The 27226-nt window shown below is 35.6% G+C and overlaps 1 protein-coding gene across 2 annotated transcripts in view; it reads left to right on the top strand.

The window, feature by feature from the left end:
- The window catches only part of SLC39A12 (solute carrier family 39 member 12), a 112234-nt gene that overhangs the window by 53900 nt on the left and 31108 nt on the right, over positions 1 to 27226 (top strand). The window contains exons 7-10 of one of the 2 annotated variants that reach the window (XM_069086094.1): positions 12650 to 12822; positions 14479 to 14631; positions 18484 to 18591; positions 21104 to 21170. In XM_069086094.1, coding sequence (XP_068942195.1) covers positions 12650 to 12822; positions 14479 to 14631; positions 18484 to 18591; positions 21104 to 21170 — 501 coding nt within the window. The remainder of the gene's footprint in view (positions 1 to 12649; positions 12823 to 14478; positions 14632 to 18483; positions 18592 to 21103; positions 21171 to 27226) is intronic. The other variant, XM_069086093.1, reaches the window with a different exon arrangement.

The following is a 27226-nucleotide window of genomic DNA, read 5'->3' on the forward strand; positions in this document are numbered from 1 at the left end:
CTATCTCACAGGGTTGTGTGTTGTGAGACACACATTTTGTAAATCTTGGTCAGATAAATCCAGACTATTGCTGGATCTCTTAAAGAATAGGAAATTCGCTGGCATTTACATTACTTTAGCAAATCTTCAGAGTTAATATAAAAGCATTCAGAGGTTCATAATGATTTTAGCCTTCATTTTTCCATACATGTAGTCCATAGGCTCATTGTGGCCTCCATCAAATATATGCTCAAGCATTTTCATAACAGGCTCATCGATTCTTCCAGGTTTTTCCTAAATATTTCACATATCAGTTCTTAGTAGATGTTTGTTCAGAGGAATATCAACAGTTACGCAAAGAGCCTGGCTCTCAGGCCCCACCTAGTTATGGCCCTAAGAACACAGTAAGTTAGACTCTTAAAAGATAAAAAGTCAGGCTGAAGGAAACCATCTCAGGGAGCCAAAGAACAATTTCACTTCCTCAGCAGAAAAATATGCTTACATCCCATTTGTCTCTCGCCATAATTTTGCCTACCTTGTAGAATATTTAACACACGGTCAACTATTTTGTCAATCTTACCACATCATAAACATCATCATATCTTGCATTTTGTGCCATTTCGTCACATACTTCACTCCGTCACATAAAATATTCTATCATGTGACATGATGTACAACACATCCCAACACAATAGAATAGAATACATTCAAATACATACAAAACATGACATATCACTATATATAAAATGCATAATGCAAGACATAAAATATAACATATAGTATGAAATAACAGAACATATTTAGCTAGATGCTAAAAGGTATTCATATTAATGAATGCAACTATACCTGGCTTCTTCCATTATTCTCTGCTGGTGAAAAGGGATCAAGGCATCACACAATCAGTGGAAGGGTGTGTGTAGCTCCCTGTAAGTAAATGACCCTCACATTTACTCCTATGCCCACCATAATTATCCTGTGCTGCTCTATTTATCTTGGCTGGCTAGTCACAAAACTGTCAAAGTTCAATGTAAGTCTAGAAGGCATGGTTTGTAATATGCTGAAATCACCCAAAATATAAAATACTGCTTTCTTCCATTCATTTGAACCACCATCCTATGTATCATCCAATCATAACTCTCTGTTAAACCCATAAGATTCAATAGTTCTTTTTTTAATAGCCATGTCATTAATTCAACTGGTTAGCATAGGAAAGTCCAGTGAACAAACAGCATTAGATAACAGCCTGTTGATTTTCCTTCCTTGTATCCTTCCTGCTATTCTCTCTGATGTGAATGGAAAGGAATGTGATTGGGCAGGTTTAAATACCCATCAAGTTCTTCCTCAACAAGTGCTGTGAGTAAATAATGGGAAAAGTAATTGTGGTGTGGAATTCCTTTTGATCTCCCCTAGACCAGCTGTAATACTGGGTTTGGCTTCTCTCTATTTCTTCCCACTACTCTCTGTTTTTCCTGGCTTCCTCCAGTTCTGCTCTAATCTGGCTCACACCACACAAATGATCTCTCAGTCTGTCCCACTTCCACGAGTGGCTTTCCAAAGAGATGTTGGTTCACACTTTACTTTCCCTTGCTTGTAGCAACAGTGGCATTATAACATTGGTCCACTTCCTGCTTCATGTCAGGAAAAGCATGGACTCTCAAAGTCTTCTTCCTCCATTGCCTCAACTGTGGGGGAAAATCCCCCACCTCTAGTCAGAAATCTCTCTGAAGGCAAAGGAAGAGGAAGCATGAGAACTCAGAGAAATATTTGTCTATATCCCCTACTTTCCTCAAGTCTCTCTGTTATCTCTTCACAAATGCTGCTCCTGAGAGGTTTAAAAATGCAATTACATATAAGGGAGTGAGGAAGTTAGCTGGTAGCAGCTCCCAGAACTGATTATTACATTTTCAATATGAACATACACCTCAAAATGAACAAAAGCTATAAATCAGTGCTTAATTTATTGTTTTGTTGATTGTCTAGACTTAGTAGTAAAGAAAATATTGATAATGCACATTAAACTTAAAAGTATGTTGTGGATTTCTTTTTTTTCCTCCAGAGTCAATTGTTAAACATTTAGCAGCACATCCCTGGTTACACATAATATTATATGATATTATGTATAATAACATATGATACATTTTATAATATATAAAACTATATATAATTTATACAAAACATTCATATACCTCCTCAAAACCACAGTATAAGAAATATAAAATGCATGACATCAGCTATAGCACATTTAACATATAAAAATCACATAAAACATAAAGACATGCATGAAAAGAGTTGATCACTGAAAGCCCTAAATCAAAAAATCAAAACCTAATCACAGAAAAGGGGCTGAAATAAGTTTGATTATAAAAATTCAGTAATACCGGATAATATCTTTACAAAGCATTATAACATTTAATGTACAGAATATAATATAAATATCATCATAATGTAACATAAAATAAAGCATATAACATCAGAGAACAACATATAATATGCCATAAAGTATTCAGTAGAAAATATAATGCCCATATCCTGGTTGAATTGAACCATATAAGATGTAACATATAATGAGGCAAACTATAATAACTAACAAATAACACCTGGCATGAGACATACAACTAAAGGAGCCTAAAAGAACATTATACAATGAAAATATCACATGTAATATATGAGATATAAAATATAATGCATCACATGTCACAACACAATTCACAATTATTTTATCACAATGCAGAAACAACATACCATATATCAGATCATAAAATATATAACAATACATTTAAGCAAATGTGGGGTATATATAACTATTGTATGATCCCCATTTTGCACTTATGAAGATGATTATTTGAGCCCAAGGGTAAGATTTTACATTTATCCCTCTTGTGTTTTATATTATTTGATTGGCCCAAATATCCTATCTAGTCATGATGTTTTTGAACCCTGATTCTGTCATTTATTGTTTTAGTTATCCCTCCCAGAATTGTGTGGTCTAAAACTTTGAGGAATATATCATTTGTGACTTTATTTAATAATTGTTAAAATACTAAATAGCACAGAAACAAATAAAAATTATTGATATACTACCCTGTACACCTTATTCCAAGTTGACATCAAATCATTCACAGCTACTCCTTGGAATTGACTGTTCAACCAGAAGTGAATGCACCCAATTTTACAGTTGTCTAATCCTTGTCTATCTTTTCCACAAAAATCAAAGGAAGCTTAATAAATTTTTTTTCCTAAATCTAGGCAAATTATAGTTACATCATACTTGTGCTTCACTAGTTTAGTAACCTAGCCTTTAAAAATATTAATCTCCATATTTTTTCTCCAAAGTTACTTTTAGTAGCTCAGCAACCACACATACCATTTCTTCTAGTACCTATGTATACCACATAAGTCCCAATAACTTTAACAAATCTAGGGAAATTAGGTTACATCTTATTATATCTCAACTTATCCCAAGTATTAGTTCCTTATTGGTAATTTTTTTCTTACCTTTCTAGGTCAAAGATATTTTCTTTTGCTGGAAAACAATAGAAACAAAATAAATATTGGGCATCTCTGTCTTATCTCTACTATCAGTTATCATCATCCCATCTATCCCAAGTAGCAGATTCATGCTTTTTTTAAAAAAAAATCAATAAAACTTTAAAAAAAATCAATTTTGTGGTCCTTAGGTTTCTTGCCATTCTAATTCTAAGGTTTAGCACTCCTGAGATCATTCTTGCAGGACCACCATATCTTTAAATCCATCCTCTGTTACTCTCCTTTGCTCCTATCTTCCGAATATTTTTAAAAGCATAAGGGGCAGCAAGGTGTCGTGGGGTGGAGTACCAGTCCAGGAGTCAGGTGGACTTGAGTTCAAATCTGGTCTCAGACTTAATAGCTGTCTGACCCTGGGCAAGTCACTTAATCCTGATTGCCTCCACCCTCCAAAAAAAAGTATATATAATTTGACATATGCATCAACATTAGTATTTTCAGACAAACCTCCTGTTCTTGAAGTCCTCAGAATTTCATTCTTGAAAGTTTCTTATCTGTCTTTGATTGGACTTCAATCCCTGAAGCCCTATTTATACCTGCTCTGAATCCTTTAAAATCTGTTCTCTGAAAAAACTCATTAAAATAGTATCCATTTCCAACTCCTTTTTCACAAATTCTAAAATGAAATGGTCATTCCTCCCCCACCAAGTTTCCTGTCTTTTCCTCCTTAATAACCTTGTTGGGAAGAAATAAAAAATAAAAGGATCTCTTCCTTTACTTGTTTTTTTTCCCTACCTTTTTAGTCTGATATTATTAAGGAAAGCAAGGAAATTATGAATCATTCTGCTTTTGGCAGAAAGAGAATGCCAACAGATTTCTGTATAATTGAAGTCCCTCATCATCAATAGAGTACAATTCTGTATTAGATTTATAATCCTCTCTATTTTTTTTATATTTTCCCTCTTACTGTTGAGGTGGTCCCTAATATCCTTATATAGAAATATTTCTCCTGTCTCTACCTTTATTGAATTTCACTCACATATTTTTTTCCCATGCATCTACTTCCAAGAGTTGTGAGAATCAAATTAGATAATATTGGTAAAGCATTTATGGTTCCTAGCACATAGTAGGTACTCCATAAGTGCTAGCTACTTATTATGATTAGGATTATTCTCTCTCCTTCCTATATTTTCTTATGAGTATACCTTCTTAACATATCATAATATCAATTAATCAATTATAGACATATAAGATCTACAATGACATAATGCACCTTAGCAATATAATACATGACATGGCTTACTATACTACATATATCACAACATATGATATAACATAAAACATGAATCGCAAAATCTCATATATAATATACAATAAGTATAAAAATATTGTATAACATCTGACATAAGATACAGTATAACAAAATATACATCATAGCATATGTAACACATGGAATAGCACACACATATTACATAAAACATACATTGAAAGAATGTATACAAGATAAGAATAGACTTCACATCACATATAATATAACAGAACATAAAATGTATAGTACAACACACAAAACAGTATGTAATATAAAACATGTATCACAGCAGATTAACAAGATGACAATACGAGTACACAGTATATTATCGAATGTACACCATAGCCATATAATAGGTAATCTATCACACTAGCTATAGCTTGAATAAAGAACAAACTATATATCATGTCATCACATAAAACATAACATTTAACATAAAGCATGTTATACAGCATAACCTAAAATAAACCAATATGACACGCCATAACATATATAACATAAATTATAGATGATAATATATTTCCAATAATAATTGGGATTATAATAATTCAATAGATATTGTAACATGCTTGTAGCATAAAACAAAACACAAATTTACATTTCAACAGAGTAGACAATATAGAACTTGGCACAAATCAGGGTATTGCATAGCATATAACCTAGGATTATCCATAACTGGACATGTAAACATAATATAGCATGTATCTTGTGTGTATATATGTATAGTATAGGTATATCCACATGTAATATAGATCATATTATATACCATACAATATATGTAACATATATCACATGATAAAATATATGTATGTCTATACATATATAACCATATACCATGCAATACAACCCATAATATTCTGTGTTATAACATAATATATATGATGTATGATATGTAATCTATAACCTATAGCATAGCATAAAATTAAATATTATCAGTTATATCACACAAAACCTATGTGATATATAATATGAAGTCATATAAAGCACCATACAAATGAATCTATAGGGAAAAAAAACAACATAATTTTTAACATCCCATGAAACTTCTGTCATTTTAGGGGCTCTGACCTGTGATTTCATCAAGGTAGGGAACTTACAGTGGAGAAATCCTTTTACTGATGCAAATCAGTCTCTGTTCCTGCTTTTAGATCATTGATTGATATTCCTCTGAACTAAAGTAACTTTCTCCAAATCACAAGCAACTGTGCATCAGAAGTGAGACCTAAACACTGTCTTCTTGACTCTAAAGCCGGCCTTCTATTTACCAGGATGTGCTGTTTATCATCTTGCTATACACTTAAAATATAGCATGAAATAATGCAACAAATAGCATGCATGCAATACTTTTTTTTTTCTCTTAAAGACCAGCCTTAACTCCAAATCTCTTTAGCTCTCATTGATTGGCCAACGATAGGTCCCAGGCCAAGCCCTATTTGGATACTGTTTGAGCTCTGATTGGCTCAGAAGGAACAATTGTTTCTCTTTTGGTCAAAAACCTTGAAGGTCTTCCCCTTCCAGATCTATTTTTTTTATTAGGTAAAGATGCCATTCTTGGCCTCATTTCTTATTGAGCCTTAATTACTAAATATGTGTTGCCTCAGTCAAACTGAGACCTGTTAAAGCCCTAAGTTTTAAAAGTTCAAGGTTCCCCACTGCGTGCTGGGCTATCTCCAATCCTCCTGATTGCAGATGGCTCCAGAGGAGAAAGTGAGGCTGGTGACTTTACACAGCCCTTCCTCACTTAAATCCAATTCACTTGCATGTTGTGGCATCACCTCCCTGATGTCATGGTCCTCTTTGAGAATAAAGGACAGAGAATAACAACAACATGGAACATATAAGATAACGCCTATCACATATTTCATAATATAAGATCAGATAACGCATAACATCATGTTATAGCCTTGTATACAAAATACCATGCAAAATATATTGTTATTCTAGAACATATAACATAAAAACTTCAACATGCTCAAATAACATCACATCACATTATGTAATCACATGACATGATATGACATTCCCAAATTTTGTATCACATCCCAACACTCCACCTTTTAGACAAATCATTAATTATGATAAAATATACCAATAGAACATTTCTGAAAAAAGTATGGAAGCTGACAAGTTTCCTGTGTTCACTTGGGTCTGCCTTGAAAGATGCTCATGTAAACTTATATACTGTAAACCAGATGTATGGGCCACTTAATGATCCTGTGCCCTGCTAAAGGTTGTCAGTTTTTAATCAATGAACTCCAACTCTAGAAAATAGCCTCCTTATTCCAATAACATGAATCACTGCCTCTCCTTTTCCTAAGACCTGTAGTCTTTTCTGTCTGGAGATGAATGTTTGAGGGGTATGTTTTATACTTCATCCTATTCACATTAGCTGTAAAGCAATACAATGTCAATAAAAAATGAATAATGAAATAACTGAAATAAGTGAAAATGAATAATGAATACTGAAGTAAATATGGCCATATTTAACTAAGAAGATAAATAATAATAAGGATAACTTCCTTATCATTCTCTTAGCAAGAGCTTTCACTTAACACTTCTAAATGTGGTGTGCCAAATGGCATAGCACAATGGCCCCAATGCCAAAGAAGTCCTTTAGACACAGAACCACATGCTCTTTCTCCTCCAGTCTTCTCATTTTTCTGGAACTGATGACATCTAGAGTCCCTCTCAATTTCTGGGTGTCACTTTTAAAGTCAGGTCATTTGACTTCCAAGTCCAAAGTAGAAGGGAATTTCTAGCTTCCATTTCTCATATGCCTCATTTTGATAAGTTCAAGGGGACTTACATGAATCTCAAAGTCCAAACTCAACATAAATATCAATTTGCCGCAAAGACAACACACAAATAAATATAAGAACAAAAGTGATTGTCATAACTGCTCACAATCCAACATCAATCACCTTAACATTTCCCAATTAGGGATTCTGGTCATCAAATCTAATTTATCTATCCAAATCCAATTCAGACCCAATTTTGACTTATCTTTAGTAGTCTATCACATCTTCAGTTGCCAACATCAGACTTGTCCAAGACTATCCACCCCCTTAATATTATCTGCACTCAAAAAGGGACTGATGGAGAAAATGAGAATGTGCTCCCAAAATTGTCTAAGTTAAAACCAGGTTTCCCAAGTCTGTAGTGTTTCTGTAATAATTTTTTTCTTCAGAATCATTGCATTCAAATCTTCAAACAGATCCCACCCTCCAATTTTAGAAGTAGATCCAGATACCACCAGTGTTTTTAATATTCAAATGGATATATAATGTCATTGATCTAGATGTTCCCTTCAATGAAGTAGATCTCAATCCATTGATGCCTGTTCATCTTCTGTAACTTTGATCCATGCCATCCCATAAGTTCATTTCACTTGTCCACCCAATGTACATGAGGCCTTCTTTGCCTTCTCCTGACATTCCAAGGATGACAGGGGAGCATTCTGACTATCCATCCATTATCTCTCACCCACTTCAACCCATCTTTTCTTCCTCTCATATAGTTCCTTATTGATAACTTTTATTTCTAGTCTTCAGAATTCCTTGTTTATTATATATGGTGGCCAGCTCACACCTACTTTTATTAACCTAATTAAAATTCAAAGCATAAAACCAAAAATTTATCACTACCAATTATAGTCTAATCAGATTAAATTGAATGCATGTCCAAATTATTCATATGGATGAGTACCCCATGCCCATGTCTCTAAATTTTGGCATATTGTGTTGATTGCCTTCAAAAATCATCACAGAAAATTGACTCAAATTCAATGTGTACCACCTCATCATAGGTGGGACCTTCCTTTCCTATCAATGAAAATCAAATAGGCTACTAACAGTCAATTTCATCTCAAATAGTAAAATGGATAAAATTAGAATTATATAAAAGTTTATTTTCCATGACATTATAATTTGCAACCTACCAGATCAATTTTTCCACATTGTGTATCTATATATCATATGTTTGTATGCATACACACATATAATGTACACACTCATATAATTCTGATTAATTTAACCAAAATGCAAAATATAGAAAATAATTGTTTAGCATGAAGTCAGTTGCTAGTTCATGCTCCCATCTCAAAGCATCATTTAGCTGCTTACTCCTTGGTCCTCTTTTTTTAGACAGAAATTTGCAATGCAGAGAAACTCATATCCTGATTAATAATAGCACTGTAATACAATTAATTTAGGGTCTGAAAATTACTGTCCTGTGCTGGACAGGTTTAAGAAGGTAAGTCAGCTAACATTTTCTAATCCAAAACCCAAATCTTTAATTCAGAAAACAAATGAGCTTCCAATTCAAATGAGTCCTCTTCCCAATTAAATACTGATCTAAATTCATGAAGCGCTTTGTTTTTTTTTTCCCTCACTAAAAATGTCAGCATTCACCCAATCCCTCAGTTGTAGAGTCAGAACCCTTATGTAATTTCTAACTTCCCATTTCATTCTAAATTTTCCATTGCTAAAGAAAGAGACCAAACTTATCCCAAATCAATTCTGATATGCTGGTACACATACATTTAAACAGACACACACACACACACACATTCAGATTTAACACTGAATTCTGAAATCATCCCTAGTAACCATTTGTTTAAGGGACTATATCAAGTCCTTTATGCAAATATAAGCAAAGGCAATGTCCCACAGGGATGAATTTAGCCAGTTTTCCTTAATTTAAATTTGTCAGGCATCCAGTACCTATAAAATAGAATATATATCAATCAAAAAACTCTCACCAGCCCCATCAAATCCTCCCCACTGCCAGGTTCACCACTTTGGAGAAAGACTCCTTCCCTGGAGACCAGCACCTGGAAACTCTTGCCAGTGGACAAAGATTAAAACCTTGCAGTCAGGACATATGTGTTTTCCAGGTTGATGCAGAGAAAAAAATCACTCTGATTCATGTTATCTATCCCTTTCTAAATTCTTTTCATAGTCATCTTAACTCTTGACTGAAATATTGCTTTTGTGTTTCCTGTGGACTTTGACCACTGACACATACAAATCTCTCTTGTGAATGAAGCATCCCCAATTTTTAACAAATAGCTCACCATGCAAATTTTATGGTCTCAAGCCTCCAGTAATCCCAGTCTTCTGGATTTCCCCCCTGTCTTTCCAAAACCCAAGCAGGATCCCAAGGCTTTCTGAACCTAATATGTTATTCAGCATTGCAACATATTAGTTACTAGATTTGTATCCTCAAAATTATCACCCTGTGTCTTCAGAAAATTTTTGACTCCTAGGCACTTTTATCCCTCTGACTGGGAAAGGTAGAGAGTAGATATCTGTGAGCTCCTTTCACATTCTCTGTTTGAGGAGGCCTAGACAGACATACCTTATAACGTCTCACCTGGTCACTCCTCTGGACTTGTCCAAAATTTCTAGAAACATAACTCCCTAAAAGACCAGATCAGCTCTGAAACTCACATGTCCTCCTTTACCCTCCATGGAAAGGATAGAGTGAACATCTGGGAGAGTTGCAGGGGTTCCAAAACTTATCTGGCCTCCCACTCCTTTAAAAATAAATTATCAGCACCCCTCTGGAAATCTACTTTCTTTAATCCTTTAACTTTTTTTTTTAAAGCAATTGGGGTTAAGTAACTTGCTCAAGGTTACATGGCCAGGTATTTCTGGGTGTGGTGCTAAGTAGCTGAGGCCAGATTAGATCCCCCAGGTCATCCCGACACTGGGGCTGGTGCTCTTACTCTCTGTGCTACCTGGCTGCCCCAATCCTTTAACTTTTTAAAAAAATTTTTTGTATCAGTTAAAAATATATATAATTTTTTAAATGATGCATCTTCAATTTAATGATTTATTATAAATTTGGGGGGTTTTTCTTGCATTGAAATTTTGATGATGCAATACTGTATCATGTAACCATATAGTATCATATTGTAAACAAGTCTTTACATGCACATATTCCTGCCAATCTGTGCTGGACTTCTCAAAAATGGTTGACAGGCTCACCTGCTAACACTTGCTTATTAAGACCTGTCAGTGGACTTGACCACTAATTGTTTATAACTTGCATTTTGTGTGTTTATTTGGAAAATAATGTGATCGCTATGACTTTAATTCTATCACATAACAGAAGAAACACATACCAATGGTTTTTCAAAAGGTTATTTTCTTCTTTCCTTGTGCTTCCACCATCCCCTTATTTTTATTCAAAGCCCCCCAATTGCACTCAAGGCTATGACTGAGTCCCTGGATCATTCCAGTGCTTCCTCCCAGGGGGCAGTATTACCTACTCTAGGGCAAACACCATTTTTCACCTGACTGATGGACATTATTATGCCCCCATGCTCAACACTCCCTCCATTCAAATCCCCTTTTCAGATTTTTTTTTTGAGAGCAAGAACCATCTTTTGCCTTTCTTTGTGTCCCCAGGGCTTAGTCCAGTTTATTGACTGACTGACCCAAGTAAAGTAAGTATTATCCTCAGAAGCCTCCTCATGTCATTCTTCCCTAAGTCTCCCTAGCTATTCCTCCCTGCTCAGCCAAAATCCATGAAGATATTGTCAGCAAAGTGATCAATTATCTGTTCTAACTTCATTACTAACTGATGACAAAAATAAGTTCATTTCTTCTGCTGCTTCTTAATCTCTTAAAATTGCCAGAGTAGAACCTAGAGATCACTTTTTATCAGCTAACATTCACCAGTAGAATATGATCTCTGTTCTGTCTTCAATCTCTGATTGAATTCTTGTTCCCTTTATAACATTTCCTTGAATCGTCTGTGCCTTTCTCCCTCTTTTTTTTAAAAGCTTTATTTTCTTGTTCAAGATGACTTACTGGTTTTTTTCAAATCCATCCAGCTCTTCACACCATTTTCTTCTTTTCCACTGTTAAGTATTCCTTCCTTCCAAATGTCTTTCCATATTTCTGGTGACCTGCTCTCAAAGGCTGCCAGACTAACAAATCTGCAATACTATTTTTCTTTTTATTACTCAAGTTGTAAAGGCTTCAGTGTTTATCAAATAAACTTTCAAATAATTCCTTAAAACCTGATCCAAAGTAGAGGATGGAATGTTAAATGAGGTAGAATGCCTTTTCTTTTCAAGGTTCCATCCTACATATTAAGTTTTTAAAGGTAGACTGTGGGTCTCCATTTTCTTCATCTGAAACTCGAATCCCTGCCCTGGGAGTATATTACAGCAACTAAATATATTCTCAAGCATTTTTACAATAGATATTACACTCTAAACACTCACCAAATCTCCCAGGCACTTCATAAATCCAACCAGCCAGTCAAAAAGTATTTATTCAGTACTTACTATGTGTTAGGCACTCTGGTTCACTCAACTCATAGCTTTAAAGTTGGCACTCAGATGACCCCAATACTGACCTTTTCCAGTCCTTATTTAAAGTCTTTGGGATGCATAATAACTTATGTCATCAGAAAATAAAATGGAGTTTAATTCCTCCATCTGGTATGGACTGCTAAATGAGATGATGTTGGGGGACCAAAGAAAAATCTCAACCTCTCTACAGGCACAGCTCCCTTGTAATTCACTTGCTTCTGTACCTAAAATTATCTATCTTCTAGAATACTCCTGAATGTTCTGCTTGGGGCCAAGAATTGTTTCAAAATAAGCTATTACCTAGAGGTTTAGGTGACATCCCTAAAGTGTGACTGAAGTGGCATAGTCCCTAGGAAGTGGGAGCAATGTTATTTACCATTCATCCATTATAATTAAATGAAAATTCTTATACCACTTCTCCATTTTTTTATTGAGTATTACGATTATGCCTGGTTCTATAAAGACTGTTTCCCCTCGTATGATTTTTGGCTCTATGTACAATATGAGAATGAATAGGGAGTAGCTGACATTTTCATCTTCTTTTGATCTAGAATATGGTTACAGCACCGCTGCTGTTTTACTCATCACGGTGGGTTCTATGTTTGGAACAACTCTCATCCTTTTCAGCAACTGTGAGGAAAACTACAAGCTGGTTTTACAACTCTTTGTGGGTTTAGCTGTTGGAACTCTTTCTGGTGATGCCTTGCTCCATCTGATTCCTCAGGTAACTCTCCTATTTCCAATTCTTGTTTCCTTTTAAAAAATCTTTAACTCATGGAGAAGCTTCAGTAGGTTATTCAGAATGGCACATGATGTCCCAAGGAACAGAAGTTTTTAGCACTTTTCACAAAGGTAGGGGAGGAGTAAAGTCAACATGGGGCTCTTTAATACTTTACCCTAACATTTCTCAGTGAATAGGACAGGTCTTTGAGCAACTGGAAAACAAATTCTTGGTCCTGTCTGGGTCTGAAGTTAGCTGCACCACCTCTAGGCAACATTGTGAGTCTCCCAGAATCTTTCACCAGACAACTTGAAGAAAAGAACTCCCGGGATTCTTTGCCTAGTGTTAATCGCACCACTCCCATATGTGGACTTCCTTATGCTCCAGCTAGGGAGGAAAGTTGCCCAGAAATAGCCACTTATGAATTCACAGATACTTTTGACACACTGGCCCTTTAATCAATCAATCAATTAGTCAACAAACAATTACTAAGGACTTATCATCAGGTAAGCAGACTCCAGGAATAAGCAAGGTACTATGGTAGGCTCTGTCAACTCCTTACAGATATTAAGGGTATTAAATGCCTCTGCTCTGGTAGATCCATTTGTCAAGAGTTTGGTCATACCCTTCCACAATGAACCAACCCAAGTGGTAATAGATACTAAACTACTCCTGCTCCTCTAACAAGTATATTGAAACCCTACCTTTGGCAATAGCCAAAGTATAATTAGCACCTTCTAATATATGGAGGTTGAGAGGCAGCATGTTGTGATTAGAGGCTGGTCTTAGAATCAGGGAGACCCGGATTCAAGTCTCCTCTCTGAGATACACTCATTGCGCACCCTGATGTCAACCTTAAAGGACAGGTATTATCCAACTTCCCTTAGTATCCATCTTTGGCTTTGTCATTCCATATCTGGCCTGGAGAGACTAACATCCTAGATACTGCTGTAGGAAAAGGAAATCAAGTAGTCAAATGTCAACAATGCCCTTCCAAAAAAGGGCAACTGGATATATCTATTTTCTGTTTAAATCTAGTATTAAGTGATTAGCCTTACAACTGGTTCAGCCACAACAAAAGAAGACCAACCATTTAACCTATGTTATTCTTCTTCTTTCCCAATAGAATGCAAGTTCTTTGAGGGTTGGGACTTTCATCTTTTAAAATATCCCTAATACCTAACATAGTGACTGGCATTTGATAAATATTTGCTGATTTGAATTAAGTTGATTAATCACATACCAAACAATGAACCATTCCTCTTAGCTCAATCTGGGCATGAAATCAACTCAAAAGAACTTATTGGACAAATTGAAATAGCACTAATTTGGGGTAGAGAATCCAGCCAAAGGACTAGGAATGGAGAGGAAAAGATAATACCTAGGAATGTAAAGCTCAAGAACAATTCTTATTATAAATTCAATGTCTAAACTGGTTCTCTCGTTTCTTTACCATATTGTTGTGCTTAATGCTTACTAAAGCTTATGGTATGAATAGAAACATTCCCTCAAAACATACTGGTCTTGGGAGCTCAAAGGAATGTTCGTGGGTTTTCCCAGCATGCAAATTGGATGTACTCTGCAACTGGATCTATCACTGATATTTAAATAAAACAAAAACCATTCACTTTTGCCTGTTTTGTGTGCCTGTGTTTCTAGATTCTTGGCTTGCATAAGCAGGAAGCTCATGAGTTGGGACATTTCCATGAAGGGAAAGATTATATTTGGAAACTATTAGGATTAATTGGAGGAATCCATGGGTTTTTTCTGATAGAAAAATGTTTCCTACTTTTCATATCACCAAATACCAAGGTAATTTTTTTTATAACTTTGTCGTGCCTGTACTGTGGGATTTCCATAATTTTTGTCTGATGTATATATATTTTTCTTTTTTACAAAAAACATAAAAGTGTTAAAGTTGGAAGGAGTCTTAAAAAGAACCTTGTCTATCCTCCTCACTTTACATATAAGAAAATGGAAGCTCAGAAAGGAAAATTGACATGTCCATGATTTCATAATGTTAGTCAATGGAAGAGCCAAGGTTAGAACACAAACCATTCCACACTATCTTATTTTTAGGAAATAGTATAAGAAGGGTGAAGCCATATTTCCTGAACCACTCAGATTATTAGTATCTGCAAGTTCTTCATAAATTGGTGCTTTTGCTTAAACAGCTAAAAAAGGACACTGTCTTTGTTTAAATATTTATAGGACAGCAACAAAGATGACTATGGAGTTCAGAAGAACTGATTTCTTCTAGTCCTGCTTCTTAGAAGTAATGAATATGACTTTGGGCAAGTTACTTAGCTTTTCAGTGTTCGAGGTAACTCTCTAAGACTATTTAGGTTTCAAAGCAAGTGAGAAGGTATTTATTTGCATTAGAAGAGCACATTTCCTCTCTTAGAATTCCCTATTGAATCCCAGATCCCATCCAAAAAACAAGGGTATTTCATTTACTTATCATAGCTAGTCATTAAAAGGTTTCCTTGTGAAACTGGGACCTTCTTCACTGATATCTAATATGGGTGGTGGGGGTAGGAGACAAACAGAGCCAGTGAGAGCTCAAACTGATGGCAGCAGTGCTAAGGGACAGCCCAATTCCACAAGATGAGGAGATTCATAGCCTGCTTGGCTCTGGGAGAGTGAGCCAGAGCACACCTATTCCATGCTATTTTCTTTTCAGTGATACCACAGGTTGATTACCTGGGATACCAAGAGAGGGATCCTTATTATTGGTCAAAGCATGCTATATATATATATATATATATATATATATATATATATATCCTCTATAATCATAGGTCTTGAGCTTACCCTGGCTGAACTTTGCAAGGACTATAAAAAGTTTTGGTCTAGGGAAGAACTATAACACTTTCACCTTAGGTGGATTTGAACAATTTCCTGGAGGACATCCCTATGATGATGTGTACCAGTGTACACAGTGGTGGTAGGAAGACGAGAGTCAGGTGAGATTGTTATCTCCTTGGTCAAACTGAGATTTTTTCTTTTTCCTGAGCCACAAGGCCCACTTACTTATATATATCCTGTTGTATCCATTGTCTCCAACCTGTACAACTTCCCCATCTGTTTCATTGTTTGTTTTGTTAAATGTTTGCTTGCTTAAAAAATAAAATAGGACTTCCTTAAGTGGTTTGGAAGCTAGAACATACTATATGTTGGAGTCAGAGAGTCAATAATTACTCAATGAAGAATGAAGAATCCAAATGCATAGAAAATAGTCAATTTTTGAATGATTAGTTTCCTAAGGAAAAAAATGCACAAATGTACCAAATGCCTGATACTTTTATATCTGAATGATTTATAAATGAAGTCATAGAGACTTCATGGTACAATTAAAAATGTGTTCAATTTGGAGTTACAAGACCTGAGTTGAAATCTCTTCTCTCTCACTACCTGTGTGATCTTGGGCAACTTAGCCACCAAGAGCCTGAATTTTGTCAAATATAAAATGAGATATTTGGAGTAAATGATCTCTGAGGTCTCTTCTATGTCTATACTTATGATTCTATCATCTCAGAGAATAGAACTGTAGCAAAATACAGAATCATTAGCTTCTCAGAGTTGGAAGGAATCTCAGAGGTCAGTTAGTCCAATTCCCTATCTGAAGGCAGAATTCCTCCACAAAACCTTGACAAGTGATTATATAGCCTTCATTGGCAGATTTCCAAAGACAGAGAACAATATCGGTAGCTTATTCCATTTTTGTATGACTTTCATAGTTAGGAAGCCTTTCCTTATCAAAATTTACTTCCTTTTCATCTCCACCTATAACCCTGGAACTATGTAAAAAGAAATTTGCTCCCTCTTCCACATGGCAGTCTTTCAAGTATTCAAAGAAGGCTTTCATGCTCCCCTAGGTCTCTTCTTCACCAATGAAACATTCCTAGTTTCTTTAAATAATCCTCATATGTCATAATTTTTAGTCCTCTTGCCATCTTAGTTAAGCTGCCCTGTATGTGCTCCAACCTTACAATATCCTTCATAAATGGTGGTGCCCAGAACTACACACAGAATTCTACCAATATTGGCCTGACAAGGATGGAGTAGAGTGGTTCTATCTCCTCTCTAGTTTTGGACATTGTGCTAATTAATGCATTCTAAGACTACTTCTTTTTCACTGATAATTTGTGCCATTAATGCATATTGAAACTTCACACCACTCCAATGATTTGTCAAATGCAAATTTCTTGAATATCTCTTTATCTCTAAAGTTATGGTAAAATGAAGAATATACTTTATAGCCTTAAAAAATTCAAGCTAAATTGGTCAGGTAAATAAAAATATCATATAGATAATGTATATGTTGTTTCTCCTCATTGTTACATGTTGTAAAAATAAAATAACTATTTGGGGGACACCAAAAGCATGTTTGTGTATGTGTGTGTAGCTCTTCTTTTCACATACACATTCTCTTACTGCAGCCTCAAAACAGTCCCACGAAGGTAGGTGATACAATTGTCACCCCCAGTTTGTGGATGTGTGAGACTTATCTATGTAGTAAGATGTGGAGCTAGAATTCATATGTTTTCTCTGACTCCCAAGTTCCATTCCTTCACTTAAACTTACCTTAAACCTCAGATTTTTTCCTTCCCTACTAGTTCTTCAATGGTTCTGATATCAATGAGTAACCTACATAAAATATCATGGCAATGAGGAAGCACTAGTTAGCTTTATCCTAGAGATAAATAGCACATGAACTGCAGGTTTTCCTTCCCACTTTTATTTAAAGTATTTCTTGGTTCTCAGGATGATTCCTCTGGGTCCACACTAATATACTATGGTAGAGATGAAAGGTAAAGGTAAAAATATGCTTTATGATGTCTCTGAATTAGAGAAATAAGCTAGGTAAACAACATCTATTCTAAGGGGAGAATGGGAACACAGCTGAGAGAGAAACATGACAGTTCAGAACATTGAAGACTTTGGCCTTTACTAAGACTATCTCTGTGTATCAAAACTCCCTCTCAATGAATTTCCTGTAAGGAGTATGCCTTAAAGTACTTGAGTAATCAATGTCATGCATTGTGTAGAGGGAAAGTGCTGTCAATATTTCAATAATAATTCTCTTTTCATTTTAAGTCGCATAAGTTTCTTTGTTTTCTACATTGTTAGCTTGACTTAAATTTGTGTTCTTTGGGTACATTTGGGGCTGTCAATATTTTAATGACAATTCTGTTTTCATTTCAAGTTGCATAAGTTTCTTTGTTTTTTACATAGCGAACTTCGACTTTAATTTGTGTTATTGGATACATCCATCAAAAACACATAAATTATAAGCTTTTAGTAAGTGCGGCTGTTGAACAAGCCCATTCTTCTTTCAGACAATGTAAAAAAACCCACTGCTCTTCTTGTCCTTTCTCTCAACTAGCAATTTTCAGTGTTTAATTTCAAAAGCCCCCAACCCCTTGAAATTGTGAGAATTCCTGCCTAATTTTTCAGATTAGGCTTGGAGTTTTATAAGCCAAAGTCCATTAACAAATATTTTTTTTTTATCACAACTAGAATACTTCCAAGGGTATTTGCTCTCTAGTGGACCAGTTTCCTAGATAACAGAAATGCTAATTCTGAGCATGAAACTGGCCAAAGCTGCACCTGCATTCATCTAGCTTTGGCACTAAATGAAACATCCTCGTCCTCCAACAGGGTCTGTCCCTGGTTAATGGGCATGTGGGCCATTCCCATGAGCTTGCAGTGGACACTGACATAAATGACCAATCAGGCAGAGATAAATCCATCTCAACTATCCAGTTGGTAGGTCATCAGTCTCCAATATTTCTTTGACTTGGTTTTCTTCTTTCCTCTTTTCCTCAATGAAAAGATGAAAATCAGTAGAACATCTAAATGTGATTCTCACTGATGATTTATCTATTCTTAATCATGACTAGTGCTTCTCAGAAAGAACTGCCAGACACCAGGAAGTTGTTTTGGTATGCAAAAGACTTTTTTTCCTCTGACAGATTCAGATCACTGTTATCTGTACAAGTAAAGAATACATTGGCATTGTGTACTTTCTCTGACTGCTCAAAGGAATCTGTTAATGTTTTCATGAAGAAAGGTCATGAAGACCTTTTGGTCTTCTAACTTAAGTGACCTTAGGCCATGACTGGTTGTCAGTAAGCAGATATCTGGGGAAGGAATCAATTAAAACATCTTATCATAGGTGCAAATTTTGAACAGGAGAATAGTCTGACAAATGAGATGCTTACAATGAGGGGAATTGCCTATACAGAAATCTCTACCATATTTAAATGCACAGAAATTAATTAAGTTCATGTCATGTCATATCCATTCTAGCTTCCATGTAAGGCAGCATCAAAGAAAGAATAAACATATTTGAGAATTTAAAAAAAAATTACTAATTCAGGGGATAGAGCACTGGCCCTGGAGTAAGGAGGACCTGAGTTCAAATCCAGCCTCAGACACTTAACACACATACTAGCTGTATGACTTTGGACAAGTCACTTAACCCCAGTTGCCCTCCAAAAAAAATGACTAATGTTGGAAAACACTTGCCTTAGATAACTGTGACTTTAGGACAGTATATCCTCAGTAAGAGGAACTGAAGGTATATTAACTTGAACTGGAGTTTCTCCTTGGATTTAATCAGAAATATAAGGATCTTCCCTAATAGATATCAGGCCCCCCATAATTCAAGAAATATGTACAAGAAGAGTCCATTTTAAAAAACGAAGCCCAAATGCACTTACTATTTGAATATGTTTAATGTCTTTTGAGTGGGGTTGGAAGTATAAAACTTATTTACATTTAGATTTCATTACTTCTATGTCAGCGAAGTGATTGAGGTGCTAAGAGGCATTTAAGCGGAATTCTGATGCCCTCTGAATACCTTTGCACTATTTGAACACCTCATCCTTCCTTTTGGTCTATAAATTGTAAGGTCAACCAGAAGCAAAATCAAAATGATCTTAATTACTAGGATTATTTGGTAGGATCCAATTTCCTCTTCTTTTCAGAACTGGGTAGGCAGAATGAAGAATATGAGTAATTCTTTGCAGTTGATTAGTCTTGGATATTTGCCTACTAGTCTTTCACATGCTATGTCAGGAAAGGCTGTATAAGGAAATTGGAATAAATACTAGAATTCCTATTATTGGACTGAATCACAGATATTGTTGTTTATGTCCTGAGAGCTAAAGAATATTATTTCCTGTGTGCCATAGGCCTTTGGTGTACTTACCTTACAGGATAGTTATAAGGAAAATACTTTATAAATCAGAAATGTGAGCTATTTCTCAGTCATTCTCAATAGTCCTTTTAGATTGACCTAATTTTGCAGATCTGTCACCTTGCTGCCTCCACCTGATTTAAAAACAGAACAAAACAAAACACTCCTTGGCCAAAGAAAAATGCCCTTAACTCATATTACTTCTTAGGCAACTGCTTGACGAGGGGCCTTCCTTGTAACGTCTGGATTTGGGTAAATCTGTCCATGGCATCATATTTTATTTTGTTTGGAACAGAGGCTGTGCCAATGACATTTGAAGTCATCTTCATAGTGGCCAAGTTGAGTAGACAGGTAAAAAATAGATTCTTCACAATATCCAATAACTATCTGAGGTGTAGATATAGGGAACGAATGGCCTGCTGATGAACTATGAGTCAGTCACAGAAATCAGATTGCGCAATCTTGATTCATGCTCTGAGGTTTGATTTCAAACCCTCACTTCTCTGGGACCTGAATGGCTGAAGGCAAAAAAAACTCTGCCCTAAGAAACCTGCATTTTCTCTCCAAAGTCCATTGGTGTAGCTTGTTATCCAAAAAGATTGAGTTACCAAGTGGCAAAGGAACAGATGCAAAATGATGCACTATTATGAAGAAAACCTGAAATGCATGTATCATTTTTCCACACAGAATATGCCATATGTTTGAAGGTCAGTAGGAGAATCTTAGCCAATATGTAGGGATGGGGGCCACAAATTATTTCAAAAATCTTGTCTATAACCTTTCAGTTTCATAGATGCTTCCATAATTTAAGACCATCCTAAATCACAAAGCACTTCAATGGCCTTTAGCTACCCTGTGGAGTAACTTTCTATGCAGAGTGCATTTATGGTCAAATATATCTCTGCTTTCAGCTCTTCAGTCCTAGCTTTCTAAGTTAATCACTAAAATGCAAATTATATAAGATACCTGTGCTTTTAAGATGTCACTTTAACAACTATAGCACCTTTTTTTTTAAACTTTTGAACAACCGTGATAGAAAATCCTTGTCATTCATTGATTACTTTTTATCCCAAACAGAAAAGTTCTGAAGATTCAGACACAGCTGAAATTCCAATAGATAGTCTGACTGCCTCGAACAGAAAGCGTAAGTACTGTGGAAAACATTTGCTATTTGTAACTGAGGAGGGAGGAAGGGACAAAACAGGCATTTAGTAAGCCCCTAATATGTTCCAGGCACTGTGCTAAGTGCTTTATAAATATTATCTCATTTGATTTTCAGAACAGATGAAGTCCAATGTTAAATGTTGTCAAAACTGTATTGATATTTCATTCCACTGTCATGCCAGTTTTGTAATTAATCTTCAAAGTATCAAAGCGAATTGAAACTGATATTATACCATTTTCCCCAAATCTCATTCTCCTTATTAATCAATCAACCTGTCAAAAATTATTTATTAAACATTTACTATGTGGCAGAAACATGTGCTAGTTGCTGAGAATACAAAAAGGAAAATGAAAGAGTCCCTGCCTTCAAGGAGCTCATATTCTAAAGAAGAAGAAATTTTATAGGGAAATTTTCAGTCTTTTTTCCTGAGAATATATTTAGCACCTTTTAAATAATATGTGGATTTTGTTCAATCGTTTCAGTCATGTCCTACTATTTGTGACTCTATTGAGGGTTTCTTGGCAAAGATACTGAAATGGTTTATTATTTCCTTCTCCATCTCATTTGATAGATGAGGAAACTGAGGCAAACGGGGTTAAGTGACTTGTCCATGGTCACACAACTAGTAAGTGTCTGAGGCTGGATTTGAGCTCACACAGATGAGTCTTCCTGACTCCAGGCTTAATACCCTATCCACTGCATCACCTAGCTATCATAGAGTATAACTGAGTCATATATATGTATATATATATATATATATCACAGAATATAAGTGAGTCATATATACGTGCACATATGTATACACATATGTATATATGTAACTATACATGTGTATTCATGTAGGTATGTGTATGTTATATAATATACACACATGAGTTACATGTGTTATATATGTATGTGTGTGTGTATATATATATATATATATGTCAGTGAGAACTTCTAAGCATCCATTAGTGCTCATCAATTGTCACAACATACTATAAATTCTCCTCAGGAGTCTATATCATTGATTCAGTGGATAGAGTGCTGGTCTTGGAGTCAAGAAGACCTGACTTCAAATCCAGCTTTAGACCTTTACTAGCTATGTGACCCTGGACAAGTCACTTAACCTCTGTTTTCCTTAATCCACTGGACAAGGAAGTGGCAAAACACTGCCAAGAAAACTCCATGGACAGCATTGGCATGCTATGGTCCACAGGGTCATGAAGAGTCAGACAGGACTAAACAACAATAACAACAATACAAATCATGTTGACTTTGTATAAATCCAAAATGCCTCATATTTCAGATTTCATTTTAGAGCTCATTTATTCTTATTGTTTTCAATCTAAGCCTTTCCATTCTATCACTTTCCTTATTTCAGAATTTATGTTTTCTAGGAAGATAAATGTTTGGCTGAGATTTATTGGGTTACTATTACATGCAAGGCAGTTTGACTGGCATTATTGGGGATGCAGAGATGAATCTGGCTTCGTCTCTGCTTTCATGGAGTTTATAGCCTACTAGACAAAAAATAGCACATATGCAAATTATTAAAAGAACATGTATAATGTGAAAATATGAAAACTACAAATGGCATACTGGGGACATAGTAAAGGGAAGGAAAGATTTTGTCTATCTGAGAGTTCACAATAGGTTTCGAGTAATGGTTCTCAAATTTTGTGATCTCAACATTCTTTATATTCTTAAACATTATTGAGAACACCTTTACACTCTTAAAATTATTTAGAACCCCAAAGACCTTTATTTATGTGGGTTGTATCTATCCATCTGTACTGTACTAAAAATTAAATCATATTATTATTATTATGAAAATTATTTTGACCTCATGCATCCTCTAAAAGGACCTCAAGGATGCTAGAGGGTCTCTGGACTACATTCTGGAAACTGCTGATTTAGAGCAGGAAGGTTATGACTCTCATCCAAGCCCCTCATTTTACAGATGAAGAAACTGAAGTTGAAGGATGTTAAGAGATTTGCCTGTGGTCACACAGCCAGTAAGTGGCAGAGCCCAAATTCACACCCAAGTTGTTGGGCTCCAAAACCAAGGCTTCTCAGAAAAGCACTTGAACTAAAGTTTGAAAAGAATTTCTTTTTGGAGGGGGGAAGGTATGGCAATTGGGGTTAAGTGACTTGCCCAAGGTCACATGGCTAGTTTTGTGTTAAGTGTCTGGGGCTGAAAAGAATTTCAACAGGCAGAATGAAAGTGGAAGAAAAGGTCAATGTAGCTGGAGGGAACATCTTGACCAAAACAAAGAGGCAAGAAGTTATAGGATTTGTTTGAGGGACTGAGAATTTATTGAGTTAGGTTTTGACATAGGGTCTATGGAATAGATTGAGAACAAACTGGGGAGAGTTTTGTGTGCAAGACGGAAGTGTATAATTTGTATAATAAACAATGGAAAATGATTGAAGATTTTTGAGTAAGAGAATGACCACAATCCCCTTTTATCAACTCCCTCATTCTTCTAAAACCTGCTCTTTACCCATGTTAGGGTTACTCAATCACTCCCTAGTCTCCTACTCCATAACAGAGCAGCAAGTGTCCTGCCACGCTTACCTACTTGGCCAATTATAGCTCATTGATATTTGAACTTTCCTTCATCCTTGAATCTCTTAACCACTTGACATCTCTTCTCTAAAACCACCTGGCTCCAAGTAACTCCTGTGATCCATCTTCTCAATTTCTAATCCCAGGCACTGTTGGAGAAAGCCAAAAAGGAATGCTGAGTTGGCTACAAGTTTATGCTATGTAACTACATTTGAGCCTTCATTGATATTTAGCAGCCCTTTTATTCATCCCTTTTTGAGTCTGTCATATTTCACAACGTAGCTATTTGTATCTGTCCTCAGACCTACAATTCCACCTCTTCTCTTTTTGCTCTTAGCAGATGACCTCATCCCTTACTTTACTGAAAAGATTGGGGCCATCTGACATAAACTCCTTCAGTTTTCTCCTTATATGTAAACCTTTCAATGCTGTCAACTGTTCTGGACTTCTTCTCTCCAGTATCACAGAGGCCGCTTTATGCCACCATGAATCCACCCTTTTCCTTAAACCCATTGCTTCCCCCTTTCTCTATGTATCTTCAATATCCTGATCATCTCCCACTTCTCTGTTTATAAACATGTCCATGTCTTCCCAATCCTACAAACAAACAAAACCTCTCCTTGATCTTCTTATACTTTCAAGCTTTCATCCTATCATCTTCCTCTTCGTTGCCAAATTACTAGCAGTAATAAGCTATCCCTCTTTCTCTGACTCCTCAGGATCTATTCTCACCCTACTTCCTTGCAATATCTACCATTCATACCTACTGAAACTGCTTTCTCTAAAGTCTAATGATCTCTTTGTTACCAAATCCAAGTCATCTAAATTTTTCATTTGTCTTCTTATTGAACTGGCACCCCACAGTCAATCATTTCAAGGTTGTTTCCTTTATCATAAAATCTATCAATTATTCCTCTTTTAACAGTCCTTAAATGCGAGTAAAACCCCTGTCTGCTTTCCCTTCCTATTTTGGGACTACCAAACAGTCATATAAGACCTATAGTGAAAGCTTAAATTTCAGATCACACTGTGTTTATGGGTATAGTAGCAGGGCAAAGAGCTGGGTGACTAGGAAGGAACACTGGTAATATTCAAAGGTTGTGTCTCTGAAAGTTTTCCATCTCAGATTATTTTTGAAATCCAGATAGTTGTAGCATTTCATTCCCAATTAGATTAACCAACTGCCTTTTCACAGAGAAGATCATGGAAATGCATCCCAAAAAGCCATTTTACTACATTTTGCCTCATAGATTTCATAAGACTGGACTTGAATATCCTCTCTATATTCCCATTTCTAAAAAACTGGAACAAAATTAAAGAAATATCATTTTCTTGTATAAATAAAACCAACATAGCCAAGAACAGATGGAATACAGAAAATTAGGGGAAAATTTTCATAGACAATCTTTCAGACAGAATACGATTAGGTTAGAATATTGATGTGGTATAGAAAATGATGAGCTGGTTGATTTAAAAAAAACATGGAAAGACTTGGATTTATGAAAGAAGATACTATCCACCTTCAGAGAAACAGATGACAAGTGGAAATAAGCATAGTACAGTCTTACATGTATATTTATGAGTACGTGTTTATATACATGTATATGTTTATAGACATCTGTGTGTGAGAAATATTCATGCAAATTGTGGTCTTTTCTTTTTTTTGCTTTTTTGGAGGGCAATTGGGGTTAAGTAACTTGCCCAAGGTCACACGGCTAGGTTTTGTGTGTGTGTGTGTGTTAAGTGTCTGAGGCCGAATCCGAACTCAGCCACCCCAAATTGTGGTCTTCTTTAGGAGGAGGAGAAAAATAAAATAAAAAGTACACAGCAGAGAACAAAATAAGATCTACAAAGAAGAAAAGAAAAGCTGGACAGCTTTGAAAACAATGTGTAGTATTTATTACTTAAGTTTTCTTGAAATGGAAATTTATGATTTTGTATTGAATCCTCTTATTTTCTGCAGTGTACAAGGCAATGGGCTTTTTTTTCTTTTCTTGTTTTGTATTTAAGTTTAAAATAAAAAATTTAAATCTAAAATATAGGTAAAGTATAACTAAAAAGAAGATTATTATGTACAAATATCACAGAATCAGAGAATCAAAGAATTGGTAGGGACCTAAGAAGCCTTATAGTCTAGCCTGTAGCTAAATCAGAATACCTTCCATATCATAAGCAATAGAGAACTTAATTTGGCTTGAAGACCTCCAGTGATGAGCAGCCTTCCTGAGGTGGTCTATTCTTCTTCGGAATGCTTAGAATTTTTAGGATATTTTTCCTTACCTCAAATTTAGGTACATCCCACTATCTATTTCTGTATATAACTTGTATATGCCTAGTTGTTTATGTACCATTTTCCCTGTTAGATTATAAACTTTCTGAAGATAGGAATAGTGTTTCTTGCCATTCTTTGTATCTCCCTTTGCACAGTGCCTAGCACACACACAGTAGGCACTTAATAAATACTTGTTGACTTGACTTAGTGACAGGCAGCTACTTGCCATGGTGGATAGAACATTGCACTTGGGGCCAATAAGAGCTGAATTCCATTCTTCCTCATATATTGATTTGCTATATGAGCCTGGGTATATCATTTTTACTTCTCCCAATCTCAGTTTTCTTATCTGAAGAATGGAGATAATAATACGTAAAGCAATTCCATCGCAGGGTAGCTGTTGGGATCAAATGAAATCATGCATGTAAGGTGTTAAAGTCCTTTGGAAAGGGTTATAAAGAGACAGTGTGGTGCAGTAGTTAGAGACAGTCTTAGAGTTAGAAAGACCGGGGTTCAAGTCCTACATCTGACTCATAATGGTTGTGAGTTTCTGGATAAGTTGTTTCAACTCTCAATGACCACCCCTTTTATCCAGCAACTCTTTAAGATAGTAAGCTACAAAACAGGTGCCATTCTACTTCAGTAAAAGGAGTTTGCTCACAGGATTTCCCTGTTACCAATGAAATCACCAATTGATTCTGAAAAACAAAAACAAAACAGTTGGTAAACTACAATACTGTGATGGCTCAAATTGTCTTTGATGCTAATATTAAAGGTTTTGTAAAGCCTCTTTTTAAAAATATTTGTTAAGGGCCACAAATCTCGATGTAGACAAAATACAAATCATGCACTTAGCTTAATACACTAAACAAGTTCCTTTTGCTCTGGACTGATGATAAAAAAATATTGACATAATTCCACATTGAAAAAGAACTATATAAGAACTATCCACATAAATTCCGAAAATTGGCAGAAAAATTCATAAACCTGCCAACATTACTGGACTCTAGAAGTTTCCAGACAACTGATATGAGGGTTGTCCATGTAAAATGATTAGAAATTTATTTTGTGTATCTCTGTGTCCTTCCCCAACTCTACCTCAAATAACTTCAAACCTCCCCATGTGGCACTTCATTGTGGTGGTGAAGGAGTGGGATGAAGACTTGGGGATATAATAGAGTATAAGTAGAATGTGAATGAGTCACTGTTTTA

Source organism: Petaurus breviceps, unplaced genomic scaffold (assembly GCF_028583685.1).
Source record: "Petaurus breviceps papuanus isolate PSGF00001 unplaced genomic scaffold, PetGlider_PUasm1.0 178, whole genome shotgun sequence".
NCBI classification, from domain to species: Eukaryota; Metazoa; Chordata; class Mammalia; order Diprotodontia; family Petauridae; genus Petaurus; species Petaurus breviceps.